General features: G+C 41.5%; 1 protein-coding gene across 9 annotated transcripts in view; it reads right to left on the minus strand.

The window, feature by feature from the left end:
- ROBO1 (roundabout guidance receptor 1) overlaps window positions 1-24,670 on the minus strand; it is a 1,232,929-nt gene that overhangs the window by 14,376 nt on the left and 1,193,883 nt on the right. For all 9 annotated transcript variants that reach the window (XM_061627948.1, XM_061627952.1, XM_061627945.1 and 6 more), the window contains 2 exons: window positions 20,817-21,226; window positions 13,248-13,400 (listed from right to left, as the gene is read on the minus strand). In XM_061627948.1, coding sequence (XP_061483932.1) covers window positions 13,248-13,400; window positions 20,817-21,226 — 563 coding nt within the window. The remainder of the gene's footprint in view (window positions 1-13,247; window positions 13,401-20,816; window positions 21,227-24,670) is intronic.

Raw genomic sequence — 24,670 nt, forward strand, 5'->3', positions numbered from 1 at the left:
GAGATGACAGGAGACAGATTCATTCACGGAGGAACCGTATGATGAAGAACCAGAAATTTTAGAATGTGAGGTGAAAGCTGCTCTTAAAATACTTGGAAAAAACAAATTGCCAGGAACAGATGGCATACCAATAGAGTTGCTACAAGCTACTGAGCCTGAATCTGTCCAAAGTTTGACAAAAAATTGTCAAGAAATATGGAAAACTAAACAATGGCCCAGACTGGAAGCATTCAACATACATCCCAATTCCAAAGGAAGGGGATCCCAGGCAATGCAGTAATTATTGAACTATTGGCTTAATATTCCATGCAAGTAAAGTAATGCTCAAGATTCTACAACAAAGGCTCTTACCATATATGAAGTGAGAAATGCCAGATATCCAAGCTGGATTTAGAAAAGGAAGAGGTACCAAAGACCATATCCCAAACATATGTTGGATAATGGAATGGACCAAGGAATTTGAGAAGAAAATCACCCTGTGCTTTATAAATTACAGCAAAGCCTTTGACTGTGTAGAGCATGAAAAATTATGGAATGGTTTAAAAGAAATGGGGGTGCCACAGCATCTGATTGTCCGGATGCGCAACCTATACTGTGGACAAGAGGCTACTGTAAGGGCAGAATATGGAGAAACCGATTGGTTCCCAATCAGAAAGGGTATGAGACAGGGGTATATTTTATCACCCTATTTGTTTAATCTATATGCAGAACATATCATATGGAAAATGGGATTAGAGCAAGATGAAGGAAGTGTGAAAATTTGAGGGAGAAATATCAATAATTTAAGATATGCATACGTTACCATACTACTAGCAGAAACCAGTAATGATTTGAAACGAATGCTGATGAAAGTTAGAGGAAAGTGCAAAAGCAGGACTACAGCTGAGCATCAAGTAGGCTAAAATAATGACAACAGAAGATATATGTAACTTTACAGCTGATAATGAGGACATTGAACTGGTCAAGGATTATCAATATCTTGGCACAGTCATTAACCCAAATGGACACAACAGTCAAGAAATTAGAAGAAGGCTAGAACTGGGGAGGGCAGCTGTGAGAGATCTAGAAATGGTCCGCAAATGCAAATATGTATCACTGAACACTAAAGTCAGGATCATTCAGACCATGGTATTCCCAATCTCTATGTATGGATTTGAACGTTGGACAGTGAAAAAAGCGGGTAAGAGAAAATAACTCCTTTGAAATGTGGTGTTGGAGGCGAGCTTTGCGCATACCATGGACTGCAAAAAAGACAAATAATTGGGTGTTAGAACAAATTAAACCAGAACTGTCACTAGAAGCTAAAGTTATGAAACTGAGGTTATCCTACTTTTGACACATCATGAGAAGACATGATTCACTAGAAAAGACAATAATGCTGAGGAAAACAGAAGGGAATAGAAAAGGAGGAAGGCCAAAGAAGTGATGGATGGATTCCATAAAGGAAGCCACAGACCTGAACTTACAAGATCTGAACAGGGTTGTTTACAACAGATGCTGTTGGAGGTCGCCAATTCATAGGGTTGCCAGAAGTCGTAATTGACTTGAAGACACATAACAACAACAAAGACCAAATTAAACTAGACCTATCTTTAGAAGCTAAAATGATGAAACTGAGGTTATCATACTTTGGACACATCATGAGAAAACATGATTCTCTAGAAAAGACAATGCTGGGAAAAACAGAAGGGAGTGAAAAAAGAGGAAGGCAAATAAGAGATGGATTGATTCCATAAAGGAAGCCACAGACGTGAACTTACAAGAACTGAACAGGGTGGTTTATAACAAATGATATTTGAGGTCGCTGATTCATAGCATTGTCATAAGTCGTAATCAACTTGAAGGCACATAATAGTATTACTATTTAATAATGCACAAGATGCTTGGAGAGTGCAATTTCCCACACTCAGGACCACCAATCTTGCCTCGAGGGGCTCTCATCCCCCTTATGTTTACTGGCTATTTCTAATTGTGCCACTGTCAGGAGTAAGGAAACCAATTACCTGTGGTGGATTAAAGGGGTTATTGCACTTTCCATGGACACTAGCACTAACAAAGGTTCACGCTGTTACTGTTGGCTAGTAATGAGTGAAATCTGGTAAAATACCTAGACACAAAACTGCCAAATTCTGCTGCATTCCCGCCATAGATAAGCTAGGATACTCTTATAACTTCAGCCTCTCCAGCTTTGTTGGGAAGGTGATAGAAGCTTATGCAATAACCTAACTGGAGTCCAGTGCCATTGTATCAAGACCTTCAATGTGGCTTCTTGAATCCTTGCCAAAATATTTTTGGGCAGACTTAGAGCAGACCTTTTCCCATGCCACCCATCAGTTGGGACAGCAAGGTCTTCCTCCCAAGCTAATTGAAGCCCTTCTAAGTCTCCCACAAGCTTGTCAATTAGCAATCTGTATACACGGGCAGTTGCCCCTTTTTAGTGAGAATCAGATTGAATGCAGAGGTCTTCATAGGACATCAGGGCTCACAACAAACTACCTTGTCTCACCACTTTGCTTGAGAAGGCTAACACTTGTGTTATTTGAAGCCAATTGGATTTAATGCCTTGTAACTTTTGTCGCAGAGGGGTATCTGACAAAGAGCAACCCCTCTCTAACAGATCCCTGATTCCGTAGAGGCCCTTCTCCTCCAATCCTCTGTATTGAGCAATCTTATCAGGATGAAAAAAAGGCTTATGAAAGGGAGGAGGGAGTATCTCTGGGCGCCAAAGTACTTTGCCAGGGTTACCAGACCAGCAAGGTGGCACACATAAATGGATTGGGGATACTGCTAACTATAGCCTGGGTAAGGCGAGAGAAAAGCTGAAAGCAAGAGGGCTGAAGATTGCAGTTCCATGTGGACCCAGGGAATCTTTACCAATTCTCAGATGGTGTGGATGAGCTGCTTCAATTGAAAGATAATGTAATTTAAGGTTAGGCGCTTCCTCCACCACCCTTTATTCTGGGCCTGTAAGCATGGAATTACTCACCCGGCTGCATCCCCCCATTTATAAAAACATTAATGAGGGTGTGCCATTCGGCAAACCAGTAGTCAGAAATAAAAATGGGGAAGGTTTGGGAGATAATGGAATTTCAGCAGTGTGGACATCTTCACCACTGCAACTCTACCTAACTAGTTGAGGTGGAGATGTTGCCAGCTTAGGCACAGTCTACAAATGGAGCCATGAAGGTGTCCAAAGTTCTGCTTCCTTAATTGGTTGGCATCCCCCATAATGAAGATGCTCAAATAACGAAAGCTTCCATAGCCAGGAGCCAGCCAGAAGTGAAAAAAGCCACTCCCTGTCTGAAGCTCAAAGATTGAGTAGCAGCACTGTAGACCTGAACTTCCCACATTTCCATTTTATTAAAGTGGAATAGAGTCTCTTTAAATAGTTCCAGCACTTCTACTCAGCATCAGTAGCATGCCATCTGCAAATAGGTTGACTTTGTGTTTGCATCCTCTGTCCGTAACCCCAGGGATCTCAACCTGAGCCTTGATCTTGGATGCCAGCACCCCTATTATCAGAGCAAATAGCAGGGAAAACAGGGGAAACCCTTTTTAGTGCCTTTGTTTAGGGATATGTTAGAGGCAGCAAGGGCATTTATTGTCAGCAAAGCCTCTGATGTTGAGTAGAGCTGCCCTAATAGGTGAAAAAATTCCTGGCCAAATTCCATAAGTTAACAGATGTTAAAGAAATACCCACTCAACTTAATCAATTGCTTTGAAGGCATCCTGGGAAAGGAGGGCACCATGAGTGTTGGGCACATTGACTCATGGACCACATTGAGGACCCTTTGGATAGAGTCTGCAATGCTCCAATTAGGAATAAAGCCTGCTTGGTCCAGCATGATATATTTCCCGATGAAAGTGTTCAGACGTTGGACCATAACCCAAGATAGCAATTTGGCATTAATATTAATTAATGCAACGGACCTGCAGCAATATGAAAGATCCTCCCTGTGTTGGGTCTCTGCCCGGTGTGAAGACAACAAACTTCAACAATTTCCATGTATTCAGTATAGCGCCTCCCCCAGAGTGTCGTTAAACAAAGCAGTTAACCTTGAGAATTCAGTCTGAAATGCTTTATAAGATTCTGTTGTAAATCCATCAGGCTCAGGAGCTTTCCTACATTTGAGTCTTTTAACGGCATCGGTGACTTTGGTGTCCAATATTGGGCTGTTCAACAGAGCCCTTTTTGTAGATGCCAAAGCCCTTTTGAGGATCTTGTGCATTTGTATAGATGTTGTGTCTTTTGAGGTGGTCAGTTTTAGTAAAGAGGAGTTGCATTTCCTGGTCTTTTTCCCTTTTCCTCTGGCTGGACTAACTTATACAGTGGCCCCTGGTGACTGCCTTCATTGCGTCCCATAAAACGTGGAGCGCCAGGCCCAGGATGGCATTTTCTTTAAAATATAGATGTATGGCTTGCCTCAAATGTATTAGGGCCACCACATTACAAGCAGAGCAGAGTTGAAGGTCTAGGTGAAAGGCTGTAGAACCTCTCTTTCAATGCATAGGTCTAGCAACACGGGATTGTGGTCCAAAACTGTGATCAGCCCTATGCAGACCTGATTAATGTTGGACCATAGGTCTTTTCAAATGAGTATGTAGGCAATCTAGGAGTGAGAATGGTATCTGGGAGAGAAGAATATGTACTCCCTTGCAGTGGGGGTTGCTCTCTCCAAGCATCCAGTAAATCATGAGATTAGCCAGGTCTGGCCACTGAGAAATTGTGGCTGTTCTTCGCCTGCTTTGATCCAGTTTGCTATTGAGACATATATTGAGTCACCCCCAATAAGAACAGAGCCCTCCTTGAAGTTCTGCAGCGCCTCTAGTGCTGTTTGTAGAAAAAGATGCTGCCTCATATTAGGAGTGTAAATTGTGCCTAATGTAATGTTGTGACCTTTCAAGGAGCCCACCACATAAAGAAATCTGCCATCTGCATCTGTCTGAGTTATCAGTATTGCTATTTCCCTCAATTTAGACATACCTGGGGCAAAATAGTGATCCCCAATCTAGGAACCTTTCAATAAGCGGTATCTGAGTTTCTTTTGATGTATCTTCTGGAGCAGCATAATGTCTGAGTAGTGTCTCCACAGAGCTGCCTCAATATGGGCTTTTTTAACTGTGTTGCTGAGACCATTCATGTTTAGGGAGACAATCTTCAGACTACCAAAATTAGCTGTCATAGCAAAGTATTTCCTCGTGGCGGAATGTATACTACTGAGTCTGGGGTCACCCCCTACAGAGGGGTACAAATGCAACTCGCTCTACTTGTAACAAAATAACTAGAGGGAAAAAATGTTTCCCTAACAAACATAAACCTGTTGACAAAATCTTCATATGAAGCCACTCGGTGATAAACCAAGTGTCGTGAGGCCTCACAAAACAGTGTCCCGGATCATATTGGAAAGTTGGGTGTGACAGAGTACATAGAACGGAATCATAGAATAAATTGTCATATTGATTGAAGCTTCCCCCCTAGCAGACAGAATATAATTATGGCTGTGACATCTAAGTAAGCCACACTGACAATAGGGGCTGTGAGTTGGCCCTTTAAGCTGGGTCTATCCTTTTATTCCTCCAACCCCTCTTCTGAGACCACTGGAGCCACCTGAACCTCCCTGACTCCTGCCTGTCATAGTTCAGTCATCATTGGGGAATGCCCAATTCCTGCAGGATAAGCTCGGCTTGCCTCTCATTGGTTAATAAGAACATAAGAAGAGCCTGCTGGATCAGGCCAGTGGCCCATCTAGTCCAGCATCCTGTTCTCACAGTGGCCAACCAGGTGCCTGGGGGAAGCCCGCAAGCAGGACCCGACTGCAAGAACACTCTCCCCTCCTGAGGCTTCCGGCAACTGGTTTTCAGAAGCATGCTGCCTCTGACTAGGGTGGCAGAGCACAGCCATCATGGCTAGTAGCCATTGATAGCCCTGTCCTCCATGAATTTGTCTAATCTTCTTTTAAAGCCATCCAAGCTGGTGGCCATTACTGCATCTTGTGGGAGCAAATTCCATAGTTTAACTATGCGCTGAGTAAAGAAGTACTTCCTTTTGTCTGTCCTGAATCTTCCAACATTCAGCTTCTTTGAATGTCCACGAGTTCTAGTATTATGAGAGAGGGTTGCTGTGTATGTCTTATCCCAAGATTATACAATTAATTTAAACAGCAGGAAAAGCCTGCTTCTTTCAGCGCCACTGTATACGGCCTGACTGAGCAATATCTTCTGTGAGCAGATATCTTGAAAGACTTCAACTGAAGTCTCAAATTGGAATTTGGAGTCTTAGTTTCTTTCGTGTGTTAATGTTCAAAACAGTTGACTATGTCTCAAGGTAGGGCAGAAGGGCCTCTGCTTTGACTTGCTACTCTGTGCATCCTTTGTGTCTCAGTGGGGGACACAGGTACCCCAACTGCTGAACCATTAAATCAAAAAGCATACTGTATTGCCTCCCTCCTCTCTTTTTGGGAACCCACATACCCATTAAAGTTCTATGATTGCCATCTTTAGAAGCTCCAGTTCTGCTTGGGTACCTTGGTCTAAAGTAAAGGCTTTGTTCAATGTTTCAGCAATGTCTGCTATGCTATTAGACACAGTCTATAATTTAGTTTCTTGTGGCCTATGTCCAATCCTTCAGTAACATGCACCTTGCTTGTGAAAGGTACATCAGTTTAAGCAGTCTCGTCATTGACACTAGTCAATATTGTGCTCTATGGGGGCTTTAGAGCCGCCCTGCACCATCTTGTTAGGGCTCTACTTCTGATGGTGCAGAGGTCCCTATCAATTACCTCACAATTGTCAAGTCACAGGACCTATGCTTGAGTTCCCAGTGCTCTCAGTAGCATTCAGACTCTAAAACTGCTTGTTCTACTTTGAGCCACCAAAAAAAAAAAAAGTCACGGAAATAAGCTTTTATCAGTCCTGTAGTTAACAGAGGAAATCCGTAACACCGCCATTTGCCTCGAAGGCTAGTCCCAACCCAACTGTTCCATAATTTTGATTGTATTTTAAAAACATTAGAGCAGCCTTTCCCAACCGGTGTGCCTCCAGATGTTGTTGGACCACAACTCCCATCAGCCTCAGCCATTGGCAATGCTGGCTGAGGCTGATGGGAGTTGTGGTCCAACAACATCTGGAGACACACCGGTTGAGAAAGGCTGCATTAGAGGTTGATAGCACAACAGTCTCCTTATTAAGCTGAAGATAGAAAAGAAGTGCCCCACCTTGCAAAGATTCCCCCACTGACAAGAGCTAGCCCATTCATTTTAACAAAGGGAGACTAAATGCATATTATCCTGTACATGCATATTACTTACTCTTTGAATGAACAGAGACAACAGAATTGCATAGGAGCTCAGTGAGAACACTCAGGTGCTCACACAATTATGGCTCAGTATATATAATATTTTAAGGAACTAATCATATTATATATATCTTTATTGTTACGATTGGTGACCAGCATAAGGGAAAAGGGAAGGAAAACTTATAGAATATAAAACTATCGGAGGGGGGGAAATATCCCAATATACACAAAGGTAGGATACAATAAAACAGGATAGAATAAAATAAAGTTGTTAAAAACAAACATTGTAGAATAAAATTATGTTATGTTATATTAAAACATATTATAAAATAGAGTTGGCAAAGACATAATTATGAGATCCCAGCAAAGGACAGGAGTTACAAGATGAACTAATCATATTGATCAAGAAGAAATATCAGTGATACCAAAATGTGGTTGAAAATACTGATAAGCTAAGTAACAGCAGAGCTCTCAAGTCAGGCATTTAAACATCAGGGAATTTCTGATTCTTCCATTTAAAATGTAACCAGGTGTATACTGTGATGCACACTGATTAAATATAATGGTGATGGCAATTAAAAAGAAAGTGGTTCAGCATCAAAATGTTTTGTTAAAAACATAATTTGGTTATGCCAGTAATGACTGCCACAAAGTGATATGCTCTTTAAAGAAAGCTTTATCACAACCTGCAGAGAAGGTAGAAAAACTTTCGTTACAACCAACCATTCCTTGCTGAGAGGAATCCTTCAAATCAAAAAAGAAACTTTTCAGAGGTCATCACTATTTCACCCCTGTGGTATTTATTTAACAGCTAAAATCACAGAGAAAATCCAGAATCAATCTGCCTTGTCTGCTGCAAACTGGCACACTTAGTTATTAAAAAAGAAAATGGAGGCCTCCATGGTGAGAAATAAAAAATAAATCACAGAGTGACATCAAACCAATATATGGAACTCAGAGGTAACTGGAAAAGGTCAGCTATGCTCAAGTATTTCATTTTATACATGTCTGCATATTGCTGCTCCATTGTTGCCCGCTTAAAGAAAAACAATTAATGGAAGCTATTTTATAGCATATCCTACAGGGAAAATCTTCCATATGTGAATTTTCAACACTACATGAGAGACTATAGGAGCTATGGGAAAAATAATCTGGGATGAGGGGGAAAAAATCAACCCATCCAGCCAATTTAAAATTGAAAGAGGAAAATACGAATAGGTATTTAAAACACTTCAAGTGTAAGAGTAACGGAGAAACAGTTTGAATTTCTACACAGGATGTGCTTCCATTTTACATGTAAAGTTATACAGAAGATCACAAATCACCTGAGCCAGTAGCATACCCGAGAAAACATCTAAGATGTAACAGTTTGCATCCTGATTTTGTCAGCAATCCAGTCTCCTTAGAAATGTTTGAAGACTGCAGTTCTCATAACAATAATTTAACTTTACTTCAGTGGTAACATTGCGGAAGCTTGCAATTAGTGATAAAATAATATCCAAATAACCATAGTTCAAAGATTTAAGATTCAGATGATTTTCCCCAATAATCCATGGGATCTGCCATTCTGGACTAATAATTTTGTGGTGGGTGGCAAGTTTCCTCCAGTTTGTTTGAAAAAGAAAAGGTAGTATGGCAGCAGGTTATCTATAATTTCAAAAGAAAAACCTGAAGGAGGTCTACCATACAAGAACCCAACATACAACTAGTGCTGAGCTGAATCATAGGGCTGAATTACTTTAACATTTTCTTGTCCCTCAAAAAGTGTCCTCCCATTTTTTCATTTCTGTGTTGGGGGGAGGAGGGGGATTTTGAAGACAATTCAGTGAAAAGGTAGAAGGGGGGATTGTGCAGTGTTAAGCAAAGTTGAGGGACTGATGGGCATTGGTAGATAGCATTTTAAAATCCAGGTGTTTATTCTCATCATTGCTCAGGAAGGGCAAAAGAAAGAAGTGTGTGCAGTGTGTTTTTATATGTCTTCACTGACATCACCATATAGTTAAATCTGTTTGGTTACATTGCATTGTGATAACATCACAGTCGCTTCATAATCTTTAATTTGCTGATATCACACAATAATTTTACAAAAGATACTGAAACAGCAGCAGAAAAATGCTAAAAAGAGTGGATTTTTGTGGCATTTGAAACAAAAAAAGAGAAAAAATGAAATTTTTGCACAGCACTAGGCACAACATCCAGGCACTCAGATTTAGAGATGGACAAGCACAAAAGTCATCAAACCAGAAACCAATCATGCCCGGTGAACATTATTGGTGCACACTTATGAATTATCACAGATCATCTTTCTGCTACTCTTTCTCCCTCTCCCAAGGGAAAAAAGCTTTATCCTAGACAAGTGAAGATAATAGCAAATGGAAAAAGGATCGGCTGCACTCAGGGAGGTCCTACATGCCTCTCTGTCCCCTGAAAAAGCTTTTTCTGCCAGGGATAATGGGGATTGTAGTCATGTTCCATCATGCTGATTAGGGAAATATATTTAACTATTGGCATAGCTTCTGAAATTAGCAGTTGGTTCATCAAATTTTTCTAAGTATATTGCTAAAACTTGGTACTTTTAGCCAATGACAGAATTGGCCATACCATGCAATAAAGTGAAACTACTTGCTATAGGTGGCACTGCGAGGGAAGGATAAAGGTAGGAATCTTTGTCTTTTCTAAGACCTAGTGGGGATGGGCAGGTGGAAAATGCCATTTGGGCTCCACTTCAGGCAGCAAAATACCTTGGGTTGGCAATGTAAAAATGAATGAATGACTAATAAAATATTTTCTACATTTTTGGTGCTCAGAAATAAATGCATGAGTTAATGTGATGAAATAATTAGTATACTCCATCAAATATAGTATTGTCAAAAGGCTGAAATTGTTAACAAACATCCAAATGCAATGTATTTGCTTTCCTATCCAGACTAATGCATTCATTATGGAACAGAACAGAAGAAAAAGGAAGTGCTGCTTTGAAAAGAAATAAATCTGAGCACGTCATCAAATACAAGAAGCTCTTGAATAACTAGTAAAGGTTACTTCTGTATTATTTTTCCCACTTGAGGAAAAGGACTAGTTATATAATTTCATACCTTCTTGTACACAGGTGTGATTTTAATGCATATGTTTTTCACTTTTACAGTGAGATGCATCTACTCTTTAGAAGATTCCATATCCAAAAATAATAAAAATAACCAGTTTTTATATTAGAGAATAAGTTGTTGCTGGCTGCATATCCTATTTTGGACCACATTATAATGCAGAGGTTCAATGAAATTTATGTTATAAGATGTGCTAAAATAAACACATGCTTGAGGATATAGAATACATTATACAGCCACAAGAGTTGCTGTATACTATAACCAGCATGGATTTTTCACATTCCGCAATGTTAAATTGAAAATATCCCCATGCCATTCTGATGCCTCCCACAAACACATTTCAAAACAAAACCTTACAAAAGTTATAGTCCTGAACTCAGAAACGCTTGCTTAACAACCCTCTGAGTTTTTATGGCAATACACAGAACAGCCAGAGAGAACTGAGAGTTCAGTGTAAAACAAGAGAAAAAAATCTAGACCCCTGTTGGACTTTTTTCTGTCAGTGGTCTCATAATTCGTTGAAATTAATTAAAAATCAGCCATGTTCACAAAGTACCGGTAATCCTAATACTGATCTTGCCCCATACTCTGACCTTCATCTTCTGCAGTTTAAAAGTTTAAAAAGTGCATGGCTGATTTTTAATTTAAGAAATTTAATATTGAAGTCTATTATAACATCGGGCATGCTCAGTAAGAACCAACTGTCAGGGTTCTAAAAGCCAGACTCACAGCTGTTTGCCTTGGCTAATCAGGTGGCCACACCCACGCCAGACCTTTATTTCACTTTAGACAGTCATGGCTTCCCCCAAGGAATCCTGGGAAGTGTAGTTTGTTAAGGGTGCTGAGAGTTGTTAGGAGACTCCTAATCCCCCGACAGAGCTCCAGTAGCCAGAGTGGTTTAACAGTCAGCCCCTCTTCTGGGGATTGTAGCTTTGTGAGAGGAATAGGGCCTCTCCTAGGAACTTGCCTTGTTTCTGTTATTTGGGCTGATAGCAGGTGTTGTCACCACTCACCATATGCTCAGAGGCACGTTATCAATTTTTTCCAAACTATACAGGACTGTGAAAGGCCAACCCAAATTGTGTTTGTATTTTTACAAATTTGTAGAGCAGTACAATATCTCAGAGAGGAGGTCAGGTCTCCTGCTCCCCTGGTGCATTCACTATAGCTGCCCAATTTCCCTGCTTTTTAAAGTTTGATAGAAATATATGTTGGCTATTGGTACATTCTTAAACTGCAAGATTTTTTGCCTATTAAGGAATATTTATTAAGTTTATCGGACCACTGCAATTTTATAAACTACAGTGATATGCTATTTAGTACGGTATAAAAACTTTGAACACAAAATTACCACCAAATGCAGCCCACTGTTTGTTAATTTCTTACTGTAAAAAAAAGTAAAGAACCATATAGAGCTCCAGACAAGGTATGTTTTGTGATATTCTAGCCAACACAGATGTTTTCATGTCAGGGTTTGATGCTTAGTCAATTTTTCTCGCAGGGCTCTCACTTAAAACTGATAAACCTGTTAAGACATCTATAAATTGTAGCAAAAGGCCATTACAGGGGTTCCATAAATGTAAACTTGCTGGTATAGTTCTGGAATTTACGCTATGTATTCTCCCTTCACAAAAACAATAAATAAATAAATAAATAAAACAAGCATGCAAAAACTGCTTTAATAACCTCTTGAAATCAGATAATATTCTGACAATTCAGTTTCAGCGACAAAAGGAGCCTGGGCAGAAGCCAAGAGGCCCAGGTGCATTGTGTCATGCCAGTATTTAATGTAGTCTAATATCAGATAGATGCTAGTGAGAGAAAATACTCAGAATAAAGTACAGATAATAGCATGGACAACCACTCATTGCAAAATTACTTTTGCTCATCATGCTGTGCGTTTTGTATTAAATTTTTCTGTCAAGTGGCAAGAATCACAGGGAGAAGTGGCTTGAAAACCCCCTCTTGTAACCCCGGATAAGTATCTATAATATTAGGCTTTCATATGATAATGGCAAATGATGCCCCTTTTTGAAAAATTTCTGACTGGTAATGAAAGTCCTAATCAGATTGTTGTTGTTGAGAACCAAGAGGTGGGGGGATGCTGCTGCTGCTGCCATCATCCCTACCTCCACCCCTCTTTAGTGAATTTAGAAAACTTGACAAGAAGGGTAAATCTTACATGAATTTCCAACAAAGCCCTTTGGTTGTTTTATAAAACGGAAAGGTGGTGGTTTAATAAAAGCTGGCCCTCCTGAGGCATTTTCATTAAAGGCTCTCTCTAGACAACATCACAATGTTTGCATTATCGTTCCATACTCCCCAGAGAATACAAGCATTACCTTTTCAGCAGGAGTCGATATTGTGTGTGAAGGCATGAGAGGAGATGATTAGATTTTGCCTTCTGGTGCACAAAGTAACCGCTTGGAAGAATACTATGGTTAGGATTAAAATTCAGTGATTTTGCTGCCTGCTATTTGAACGCTAAATTGTTTCTGTGATGGGAGAAATGACACTATAGAGGATTTATTTTAATGAAGATTTTAATCTCAGGCATGCATTATTTTCCACTGTTGTACAGCTATTAACTATGACTATTTTTGACAGCAGACATTTGTAGTGTCTGCTCTCAAAAACAGTGATAGTTAATAGTTGGTTAGGGTATTACAGCAAACACATGCACTTTAAATGTATGTGTGTACAGGAGAATTCAAGACAAACTGAAAACAAGAATGATGCTTACAATAGGCTATGTTGAATGTGTATAGCATTAGAAGCACCATTAATGTAAGGTTTGTAGAAATAGTGTATGCACACTAGAAGAGTGCACATCTAAAAGTAGTGTTTACCATCTGTGTAGACTTCTCTGCGCAGATGTCCTTGCTGGTGCTTTTGCTTTTTGGCAGGTCGTACCTTCTGAATTACAGCAGCACTCATGTTACTGTCAGTAGAGACAGGGCTAGTGGGTCTAGGGCAGTGTGAGGCATGATAATGTCTACGGCCTGGAAAGAAAGAGTTACACAGAATTTTAATTTGTTTCTTATCTCTGAAAAGAGAATAGCCTTCTGCTTCTGCAAATAAAAATATGATGTTTATTGTTACATTAATATAAACATGCAAGACTATTATGAATTAGGAACTTCTCCAGAGCATGAGGCATTTAAATTGGAAGAGACTGCACCAAGATCATAACGGTAATAGTTAACATTTATATATCTCTTTCAACATTCAAAGGACTTCACATGCATTATCTGTTGTGCTCCTTTCAATAAACTTGTAAGGTAAATCATATTTATAAATTCATATCGTATCAATAAGAATCAGAAAGAGGCAGCAAACATTTTCAGGCCACCTATTATTAGACAATTGTCACATTCTTTCAAACATACAATGGATAGTGTCAAATAAGGCTTTCTTATCCGTGGTTACAGGCCTAAGCACGGAATAGTTCATGCACTGAGGAAGAGGCATATATGAAATACAATACATGATATTAATGCTTTCCTTAGATAAAATATTAAATTAACACTCTCCCTCAATCCTCCTTCTATATCATTTCCAGGAGGTTCTCCAGTAGCCCCATTTCATAAACCTGGGCATTCTATGGAGGTTTGTTGAACCTTCACCTTCTCTCCCCACAGGACTACCTGTGAACCACCTGCTGCTGATAATCTGTCAGTCATCCCTGTGCCTGCACAGTCTCTCTACCTGCTCTTTACCCCACCCCATACTTCAGTGCTTGTTACTAGGGAACCACTGAAATTCCTGCATATCCAACAAAGTAGCTTTTGTTGATATGTTTGGTATCAAGTCATAAGGCTTAGGATTTCTTTGCTGCTACTTAAAGTGTCACCAACAATTGCCCTTAACAAATGGTTAAGATTTTTGTTTCACCTCTCATCCACATTGCTTCCAAAATAAAAGCAACCTGTCAAGGACCAGAGAATCCACACAAGGGAGAAACCGTTCTGATGCCTAATGTGCAGGAAAGCCTCCCTGGAGGCGCAGAAGGCAACCCTTAGCAAATCCCTTCCCTACTCATATCTGGATTGTGGGAGAAGTTTCAACCTGAAGGTGTGCTTCCTTGTACACTAGATAACTTCTACAGCACAGAAATCCTGTTTGTGTTCGCAGTGCGGGGAAAAAAGATTTATTAGACATTTCCAGCTTGAAAGGCATGAAAGGACACACAGGTCAGAAGCGAGGGAAAATGTGGAAGGTGGTTCCCTCACTACACTGATCACCCCCCCCCCCAAAAAAAACCATTAGAAAACACAGTTGGGGGTAATCCCATTAAGGAGACTCTTTTGATTGCAAAGGAAAAACCTATAAACATAAACTATATGCCTTTATTATACCTACATTAAAGCATTGTGATTTCAGCCCTCTATTATTGTTATCAGAAGTGTATCCCAGGTCCATAGATAGCTTTATTGACATGATTTGCTGCTGTTTTGCTGGGTGTATTCTGTTGATTTTTGCATAATTTTTATTGTAACATACCATTATTTTTTCTTATTCTGACTTTATGTTATGTTTTATAACATAACTTGATGTCTTAAAGTTTTCTAAGTTACTTAGAGAATCTACTTAAGCAGCCGATTAACAACAACAACACCTCATGTAAATGGGTCATTCTTTTTTATCCTAACACTGTGAGAGGTTGGTTAGCCTAGGAGAGCGTGATTTGCTGAGGGCCACCTACTGTCAGGATCCAACCAGAGGAGTCCTCATCAGAGGAAGATCAGGGGACTCCGATCTTGGACCCAGCCCTAGTTCAGGCTGCATCTAAGAGTGAGGGGGCAGGATCCTGTGATGAGGCCCAGGATGGGCCGTCTGCATCCAGGGCGAGTTTGGCCTCTGACATCAAGGCTGAACAGCCTCTGAGCCCAAGGGAGAGGTGTAGCCCCTGATGCCAGGTGGAGACTTGGCTCACCCAGAGGAGTGCCCGACTACAGGCCCAGACTCCTCGGGAGTAAAGGTCTGGCTGAGGTGATCAGTGGGTGTCTGCTGCGGTTTTGAGTGTGGTTCAGCAGCTCCAGCCTAAACCTCCCGGTGCTAGGCTGGAAGTGCTGCTGGAACAATGTCTATACACCAGCTCTGTACCTGCCCTGTCTAAAGATTATCTGTGCACCCTGAAACTGTCTCTTGCCTTGCCCCAAAACCGCATTGCTTACAGACTGCTTGGCTTCCTGGACTGCTCTGACCCTCATTCTTGCCTGACCTTGGTTTTGAGACTTGGACTCTGACTTTGGACTGACACTGGCTACTGCCCTTGTGCTCCTCTCACTTGTGTTTTGGCTGGTGGGTTTCTTGCTTCCTTAAGGAGCCCGGTGAGAACAGGACACCTACCAGTGAGTTTTATGGCTGAGCAGGAACAGTTGCTTGGTCCAAGTCCAACACTGTAACTACTTAATTTTAGTCACACATTGTTGAAATAAATGCTCTGTAAAGTACTACATAATATATTTTGACCAACCTTGACCCAACTAGGCCAGAGACACAGCAGCTGCAGGGGGCTTGCTTACCCTCTTTTTGCATAAAGTGCTCCACCTGCCAGTTACCTGGGACTGCAGAGCTGAAGGGAGGCACATTCTAGCCTCTTCCAGCAGTCAGGTGACACTTGGGAGCTGCACAACCTGCCTTCCAGGAAGAACTTCATTGCAAGGAGATTATCAACCTGGCTCTATCCATTAGCCAGCAAAGGATCAGCTGTTCCAATGCTTGCTGTACTCTTTTATCCCCATTCCTTTGGTATTGTCTCCATTAGATTCTGAATCTGTGGGCAGGGACTGTTACCTTTTAATATATAGACAGCACTTAGAAAATGTGATTTTATTGAAATCATGGAGATCAAGTAACAAATCCTGGAAACCTGCTGCCTTTTAGTGTAGACAGTATAGATGAACCAATGGGTTTTCTGTATTTTGAAGATTGGCCAAGAAATAGGGTGGAATGGCACTAGTGATATCGGCAAGGTTCTCTGGAGCTAAATTTGAAAATAATCACTAATAAGGCAGAAAAACTTGCAGTTTTTGTTGGTGTTCTTCCTACTTTGCTACGTTTCTGTGTTACTACTGTTTCTACAGAGAATCTAACCTAGAAAATTATATTTCTCTCAGTATTCATTCGAGAAATCTGTGTCAAATTTATTTTTATTAATTCCAAAGCTTTTTTATTGGTCAATACCATATGATGGTGAAGACAGCCTTTTGTGTTTCAAACTGGAGGTTACGTTCTATTTCTATTTTGGGTGCACTGACAGTTGAATCTGAAACTGCAGTTTGATGTAAAATCAGACTGATTACAATATGTTGCTACTTAAGCAATGTTTGGAAAAATACACGTGGCCTGCCCAAGATGCATGTTTTCAGCCTGCTATGCTTAAACTACTCCACTTAAGGAAAGGTGGGCATGGTCAATTAAAAACATAGAGCACACCTAGAATTTTGCTAGAACATATTTCACCTCCCACTGTTTTATCTTGTGCAAACTGAGGCACTCCTAATGTCCATTGGAAACTATTCTGCAGAACAGTCAGTGCCATTATTCCACAATTGGTTTTGGAGCTTTTTTTTAGTTTTGCAAAGTGTTGCTGTACTTCACATAGTCACAGAAACAGAAGCAAAAGAAAATGATTTACTACAGGAAACTTCACTAAAATTGCAAAGTAAATCAAACATATTTAAAGTGACTATCTGAACTATATCAATTGTTTTAATATTGTTGCTTCCTCCCTCCTAAAACAAGATCAGCACAGCTTTGGGCTGATTGCAGATGTTGCCACCACTCACCATACGCTCAGAGGCACATGTTACCACATTCTTCCAAGCTACACAGCAAGTGGATTGGACTGTGAAAGACCAACCCAAATGGTGCTTGCATTTTTACAAATTTGAAGGGGCAGTCCAATATCTCAGAGAGCAGGTCTCCTGCTCCCCTGGTGCATTCACTATAGCTGCCCAATTACCCTGCTTTTTATAGTTTGAGAGAAATATCTGTGGGCTATAGAGACGTTCTTAAACTGCAAGGTTTTTTGATTCTTAGTGAATTTCTCTGCTTTTTAATCTAGGAGGTAAGAAATGGGATCTTGTGCAAGTTTGCTGAGAATAGATTGATCATTTGCATGCTTATTGAGTTTAGCGGGATTTACTCCCCTGCAATCATGCTTAGGATAGGTGATAGTGACCACAGGGGATGGGAGGAGGAGGGCAGGTCTGATCATTTGCAAGTTTATTGAGTTCAGTGGGATTTACTCCCATGCAGCCATTCTTAGGATAGGTAAAACTGACCATGGGGAGGGAGGCCTGGAGTTGGCAGGGAAGAAGGAAAAAGAAGAGGGGAGGGGAGGAGGAAAAGAGAGGAGAGGGGAAGGAGGGAAAAGGCAGGTCTGATTATCTGCATGCCTATTGAGTTCAGTAGGATTTACTCCTGGGCAATCATGCCTAGGATAGGTAAAACTGACCATGCGGAGGGAGAAGGGGAGACTAGAGGGAAGGAGGAAGGGGGAAGAGGGGAACAGAAGGAGGGACAGGGGAAAGGAGGGGATTGGAAGAGGAGGGGGTTTGAAGGAACAGGGAGGGAAGGGGCAAAAGGGAGGTGATGGGAGGGGGAGGAGGGGAGGGGAGAGGAAGGGGGGATTGGGAGGGGAGGGGGGAAGGATGGAAGGGCAGCTTTGATCATTTGCATGCCTTTTGAGTTCAGTGGGATTTACTCCTGTGCAATCATGCTTAGGATAGGTGAAATTGACCTGGAGGAGGGGAGGAGGAGTGCAGGAATGGGAGGGAGGAAGGGGGAGGGGAGGAGATTGGATGGGTGGGCACTGGGCAGAAGGGACGCTTCTTTTCTTTCGAAAAGGAAAACATTGTGAACAGTATCATTCTTTTTCAGGGTTTTCCCCACCTTTTTATTCTACAGGAGGCACATGTAGCCTCCTACCCAAATTTAAACCAAAGCTGTCCCTGGCCACATCCACACCAGACTTTTATTTCACTTTAGCCAGTCATGGCTTTCCCAAAGAATCCTGGGAAGTGTAGTTAGTGAAGGGTGCTGAGAGTTGCTAGGAGATGTCCTGTTCCCCCCACAGAGCTTCAATCAGAGTGGCTGACTGTTAAACCAGTCTGGTCACTGGGGCTCTGTCAGGGGAATAGGAGTCTCCTCTCAACACCCTTCACAAACTACACTTCTCAGGATTCTTTGGGGGAAGCCATGACTGCCTAAAGTGAAATAAAAGTCTGGTGTGGATGTGGCCCCCTGATTAGGTAAGCCCAGCAGCTGTGAGTCTAGCTTTTAGAACACTGACGGTTCTTACTGTTCATGCCTAGCATTATCATTGAGTTCAATGCTAAGTTTCTTAAATTAATTAAAAATCAGCCAGGCATTTTTTAAACTTTTAGACTACAGTAGGGACCCACTCATACGGCGAGTTACGTAACGGGTCCCCGCTGTAAAGCAAAAACCGCTGTAAAGCAGAACCCATTGAATAGAATGGCACGTGATGCCTGAAAACTGCCATAAAAGCGGAACAAGCGACATATGAGTGGGGCTTTAATCTAATTGTGTCTAACTGAGACCACTGTGTTAGCAAATCGCTGTAAAGCAGGGCCCTACTGTACAGATGATGAAAGTCAGAGCATGGGACAAGGTCAGTAATAGGATTACAGGTACTCTGTGAACATGGCTGATTTTTAATTAATTTCAACAAATGATGAGAACTCTGACAGAAAAAAGTCCAAAAGGAGTCTAGTTTTTCCCCTCTCTCTTTTTACACTTTGAACTCTCGATTCTGAGTGTTTTGTGTATCGCAATGAAAATTTAGAGGGTTGTTAAGCAAGCGTTTCTGAGTTCAGGACTATAAATTGTGTAAGGTTTTGTTTTGAAATGAGCTTATGGGAAGCATCAGGATGGCATGGGGGTATTTTCAATTTAACATTGTGGAATGCAAAAATCCATGCTGACTATAGTATACTGCCACTCTTGTGGCTGTATAATATTGGGGGTTCATTAAAGCTTGCCTCAAAGGAAAGGCAAGCTTAAGAAGCCCCCAAATTCTTCTTCAACTCTGCAAGCTCACAGAGCAAAGGTGCTCCCATTAGCTTGTATGGATAGAAAATCAACAAATTTCCTTGCTCCCACAGCAAGGATAGCTTTTGGGAATGGAGAAGCCCGGGGGACATGGGCATGTCATTTTCCCAAGCCCTTGGATGTGTTTCTGAGGACCTTAGCCTCATTGTCCTTTTAACTTTGCTCCGAGCACAGTGACTTTGAAATCTCCAGCTTGACCATGCTTAGGCATATGACACAGGAAAGTTGCAGCATATGTTTGCTGACCTCTACTGAAATTAATCAACAAGAAGGGAGTCTTGCGGGTTATGCATATTAACATGAGACTTCCATAAAAATGCAAATCTAATCAACTACCATGGCCACACCTTGATTTGGCTTACTTACATTCCTGATGAAGGAAGCTGTGCACCTGAGGCATATTAGCACTCATTAACTTTATTTAAGGAGTAGAACCCTCCACCGGTCATATGCACACAGATCCCTCTTTTTGGACACCATGTACCTTTGCACTCATTACCCATAGCAGTCGACTTAGATTCCAATGGTATGAACACTTTGATCCCCCCACAGGAGTGTAGATCCTCTTCTCTCAGTTTGATTTAGAAAAAACCCTCCGCTAGATAACTGAACTTAAAGCACTTTTATCCTCTGTTCTTCAACCTGGGTCTTCAGATGTTGTTGGTATACAACTTCCATCATTCTTGGCCGCTGGCTGGGGTTGATGGGAGTTGTAGTTTGACAACATCTGGGGACCTAAGGTTGAAGAACAGTGCTGTAAGCCATTTGTGTACGACCTTAATGGGCCAAGATTGTTCTAGTCTTGGTTACCTTGTTTTCCTTTCCTACTTACTTCTGCCCAGTGTCCCTTACTTCCTTTTTTTCTGAAGCAGAGTGGGATGTTGGGCAGGGATAGGAGAAAGAGAAATCACCTTCTCCTTTGCTCAGGTTCTCTTTAGTCCTCTTCCCATGATCACATTGTTTTGTTACTGTTGTTTCCTCTGTGTGTATGTGTAACAGAGAAGCTGCCTTATCCTGAGTCAAACCATTGGTCTATCTAGTGTATTGTCTACACTGACTGGCAGTGGCTCTCCAGAATTTCAACTAGGATTCTCTCCTAGCTGTAACTTGGAGATGCTGGGAATTGAACCTGGGACTTTCTGTATACAAAGTAGATGCTGTAACATTGAACTGTTTATATACTATAAGGTGATTTCTGTTATTCTAGATATGCAATTTTGGCATGTGCACACAATTCACATAGGAACAGTCTTTCAGAAATAATTGTTTAAGGATTATAGCTAATCATATAGGAATCCCTGATCACATATACAATGACCACGAAGAAATCTCACCTCCAACAGCATCCTGCATTTGACGCCTTGCTACTTTGAGACCAGCATATTCTGCTGCTGCTGCAACAGCCTGTGCAAAATCTGCATCTGTAAAAAATGATCCATCGGATGAGCTAACGCTAGACCGTCCACTTGAAATGTTGTCATCTTCTGAGGCTGAGCCCCATCCATTGATCATAGAACCTGTCACAGAGCTCTCCAGATCTCCCACACTTGAGGCAGGTGTCTGCTCAAGGCCACGCAAAAGAAGCCTTCTGTTCTGCATCTTGGCAACCTCTATGTCTGCTTCATCCTCCTCTTCTTCTGGTGCATCAGTATCCATGTCTGATACAAGAGGTCCTGAAATATAACCGTAGGTATGTGGTGGAGAAATGGGTCTTGGAGGTGGAGGAGGGCTCACAGGTTGGCGTCTGTGTGCAAATAAATAATTACAAATTGTTACAATTTTTCATAATATAAAATCATATATCTATAGACATCTATAATTTCATACTTTATTAAGTCTTCAATTAATTTCTTTGTGGGGGGACTGGAAATAGTTCACTACCAAAGTTGAAAAAGTAATTTCACCTTCCTTAATCCTAAAGTATAGACATTTGCTTGAATTGGTTCTTAAACTGTTACAGAAACAATATTCTGAATTCAGTGTTTTCAGAATCTGAGTTTTACTTATTAAACTAATACTTAGTTCTAGTATTACAGGGGGGAAATGGTTTAAATGTTTCCCCCCCCAATTCATTTTCTCCACATGGTTCTTTTTTAAAAAAAACCTCTGTCATGTCCTTCCCTAAGTAACAAAACTCCAATCTCCTAAGCCTTTCTTCACCCTCTAATCATTTTACTAGTCTTCCCTGTACTTGGTTCAATCTGTGATTTTTTTTTAGTTGGTGTGATCAGAAGCACACACAGTTTCTAAAATAGTAGAGTCATGTGGCATCTTGCAAGCCTAACAAATTTATATACTATGGCCTAAACCTTCATGAACTAAAGCCCACCCAGTGGAACAACCAGTAGGACAATATTTCAGCTAGATCAATGTGGCAATGAAGGAAAACTTCCATAAAATATTACTCAGATAGTATCTGACATTGGATAGACTACTAAGGAAATTTCATAATGTGTCAGACTTTATTGGAGGAAAACATACTTTTTTTGCCCACATATGGTGGGAATGTAGCGAGATCAGAATTTTTTTTTTTTTAAAAAAATCAGAAATATTATAAGAGAAATTATGGAATGCAGTCTGCAAATGAATCCAGTTATTACACCATATTAAGCAGCATAGAAAAATAAATAAAAGACAATTTGTATTTCATTTGTTGATATGACCTCAGGTAATAGTAGGAAAGTCCTGGAAACCAGTAACCATTGAAAAAATGACCTCAGTGGTTAAGGAAAGTGTGGGACATTATGGTTATGTATAAATTACCTATTACAAATTGCTTTGCAAAAATTTTTTTCCAGCAAATCTGGTGTCCTTTTATGTTTTATTGGAATAAAAGCAAACTGATGAGAAACTTGTAGCATGAGATAATCTGATGTTTACGAAAAAATGGAAATTCTTACCATGGATTTCTATTCCTGGGGGTTTCTGGAGGGCAGTCCTAACCCTTGGGATGGTGCCTCCCTTTGACTGTGTAGGCAGGGTCCACTTCTGAAGGACTCACCCAAGGGGAGGAGCCATCCCCGCTCTCCAGATCAGATAGCAGAGCAAGGACGATGCTTCAACCCCCCTAAGATTTCACCGGCATAGCAGAAGAACTAGATCCAACTGGTCTGCCACCCCGACAGGATCCATAGAACTTTAGAGAAGATTGAAAAACATTCAAGGGAATAAATAAGCTAACAAACAGAAACAAGAACAGTTGTTAGCATCCACAGGTAGAAGAAAGGCCAGGAAATCCCAAGGAAACCCTGAGTGCCTCCCCGCATATAGGGTGCTGGTGGAAGTCACTAAACCAGGCATGGTCAAATGGTGCAGAATGAAGAGGCGGGGTCCTGCCCTCCAGGAACTCCCAGGAATAGAAATTCATGGAAAGAATTTCTGGTTTTCCCCGAAAGTTCCTGAAGGGCAGTCCTAATCCTTGGGATGTAACAGAGCAAAAATTACAAGGGCGAGATGGTCATGCGCATACCACTCTCTGCTGAATGTTACATCCAAACGCCGCATCAGTGGATGCCCAGGAATCAATTTTATAGTCCCTGGATAAAGTATATAAAGAGGCCCACGTGGCCTCTCTACAAATGTGTAATGTAGGTAAACTGCCCTTGAAGGCTGCTGAAGCAGAGGCTCCTCTAAGAGAGTGGGCTGTAAGCCCTCCAGGAAGAACCTTCCCCAGAGCCTGATAAGCCTACACAATTGCCTTCTTGAGCAAACATAAGATTGAGGGAGACGAAACCTTACGTCCATCAGAGATCCCCCTAAAGGAAACAAACAAGGCCTCTGTCTTTCTGAATGAGGCTCTCCAGATAAAAACAGAGAGCCTTATGGACGTCCAAGGTATACCACACTTTTTCCCTAGCAGATACTGGGTTTGGGCAAAAGGATGGCAGAACTATCTCTTGAGATCTATGAAACAAAGAATTAATTTTTGGGACAAAGGAAGAATCCGGGTGAAGGACCACCTTGTCCTGGTGGAAAATACAGAGTTGACTGTCAGAAGACAAGGCCTCCAGCTCAGAAATGCTACGGGCCAAAGTAATGTACATCAGAAACGCAGTCTTAAGTGTAAGGAACGTCAAGTCACAAGCGGCTAAGGGCTCAAACGGAGGACCCATAAGCACAGACAACACCCAATTCAGGTTTCATGTGGGAAAACGATGCACCACTGGAGGATTCCGTTGCCCAACCCCTTTAATAAAACAGCAAAACAAAGGATGCGCGGACAAGGAAAAATCCCATCTGCAGCCCAGCACACTATTTAACACTACAGGCTGGTACCTGATGGTATTAGTACTCAAGCCTTTATCTAACCAATCTGGAGGAATCCCAGGACATCTACCAGCTCCCTGATGGAAGGATCCCTCCCCCAGACTTGGCAGCATTCAAAGAACACCTTCCAAGTGGAACTATATGTCTTGTTGAGATTTTATGGGAAGACAAGAGAGTGTGCAGAACCTCCCCTGAAAAACCCATCTCCTTCAACCAGAGCCTCTCAGTTGCCATGCTGTCAGGAGGAATAGGTCCAGATGAGGATGAACAATGGCCCCCTGGATGAACAGGTCCTCCCGAAAAGGCAAGTGCCAGAATCTTGCCTTGGACAGATGCAGGAGCTCTGGAAACCACAATCTCCTCGGCCAATATGGGGCAATGTGAATTACTTCCACCTTCAACAGACGTACCCTTTGGACCATCTGCAGGAGGAGATCAAATGGAGGGAAAGCATAGAGATGTCCCCTTGGCCCCTTGGTCATCAGGACATCCAAACCCCTGGCCTCCTCCGACTGGTATCTTGAGAAAAACTCCACTGTCTGGACATTGTGATGGGTCGCAAACAGGTCCAAAATTGGGTACCCAAACCGCATGGTGATCTGTTGGAAAACCTGGGGATGTAATTGCCATTCTACATCCGAGATGGATGTCCTGCTGAGCCAGTCCACCATTACATTCATTGCCCCCACTACATGTTCTGCTCTGAGGTATTTGAATTAGACGCCATCCAAGCGAACAGAAGATGTGCCTCTTCATCAGGGCCTTTGATCTCGTGCCCCCATGATGATTCAAATATGCTTTTGCGAACATGTTGTCGCTCCTCACCAGGACATGGCACCCTCTATGTAAGGCATGAAGTCCGATAGCACCACTCTCACTGCCCACAGCTCCAAAAAGTTGATGCTCTGCTGGGCTTCACTGG

This window comes from Rhineura floridana, chromosome 5 (genome assembly GCF_030035675.1).
Source record: "Rhineura floridana isolate rRhiFlo1 chromosome 5, rRhiFlo1.hap2, whole genome shotgun sequence".
In the NCBI taxonomy this organism is placed as follows: Eukaryota; Metazoa; Chordata; class Lepidosauria; order Squamata; family Rhineuridae; genus Rhineura; species Rhineura floridana.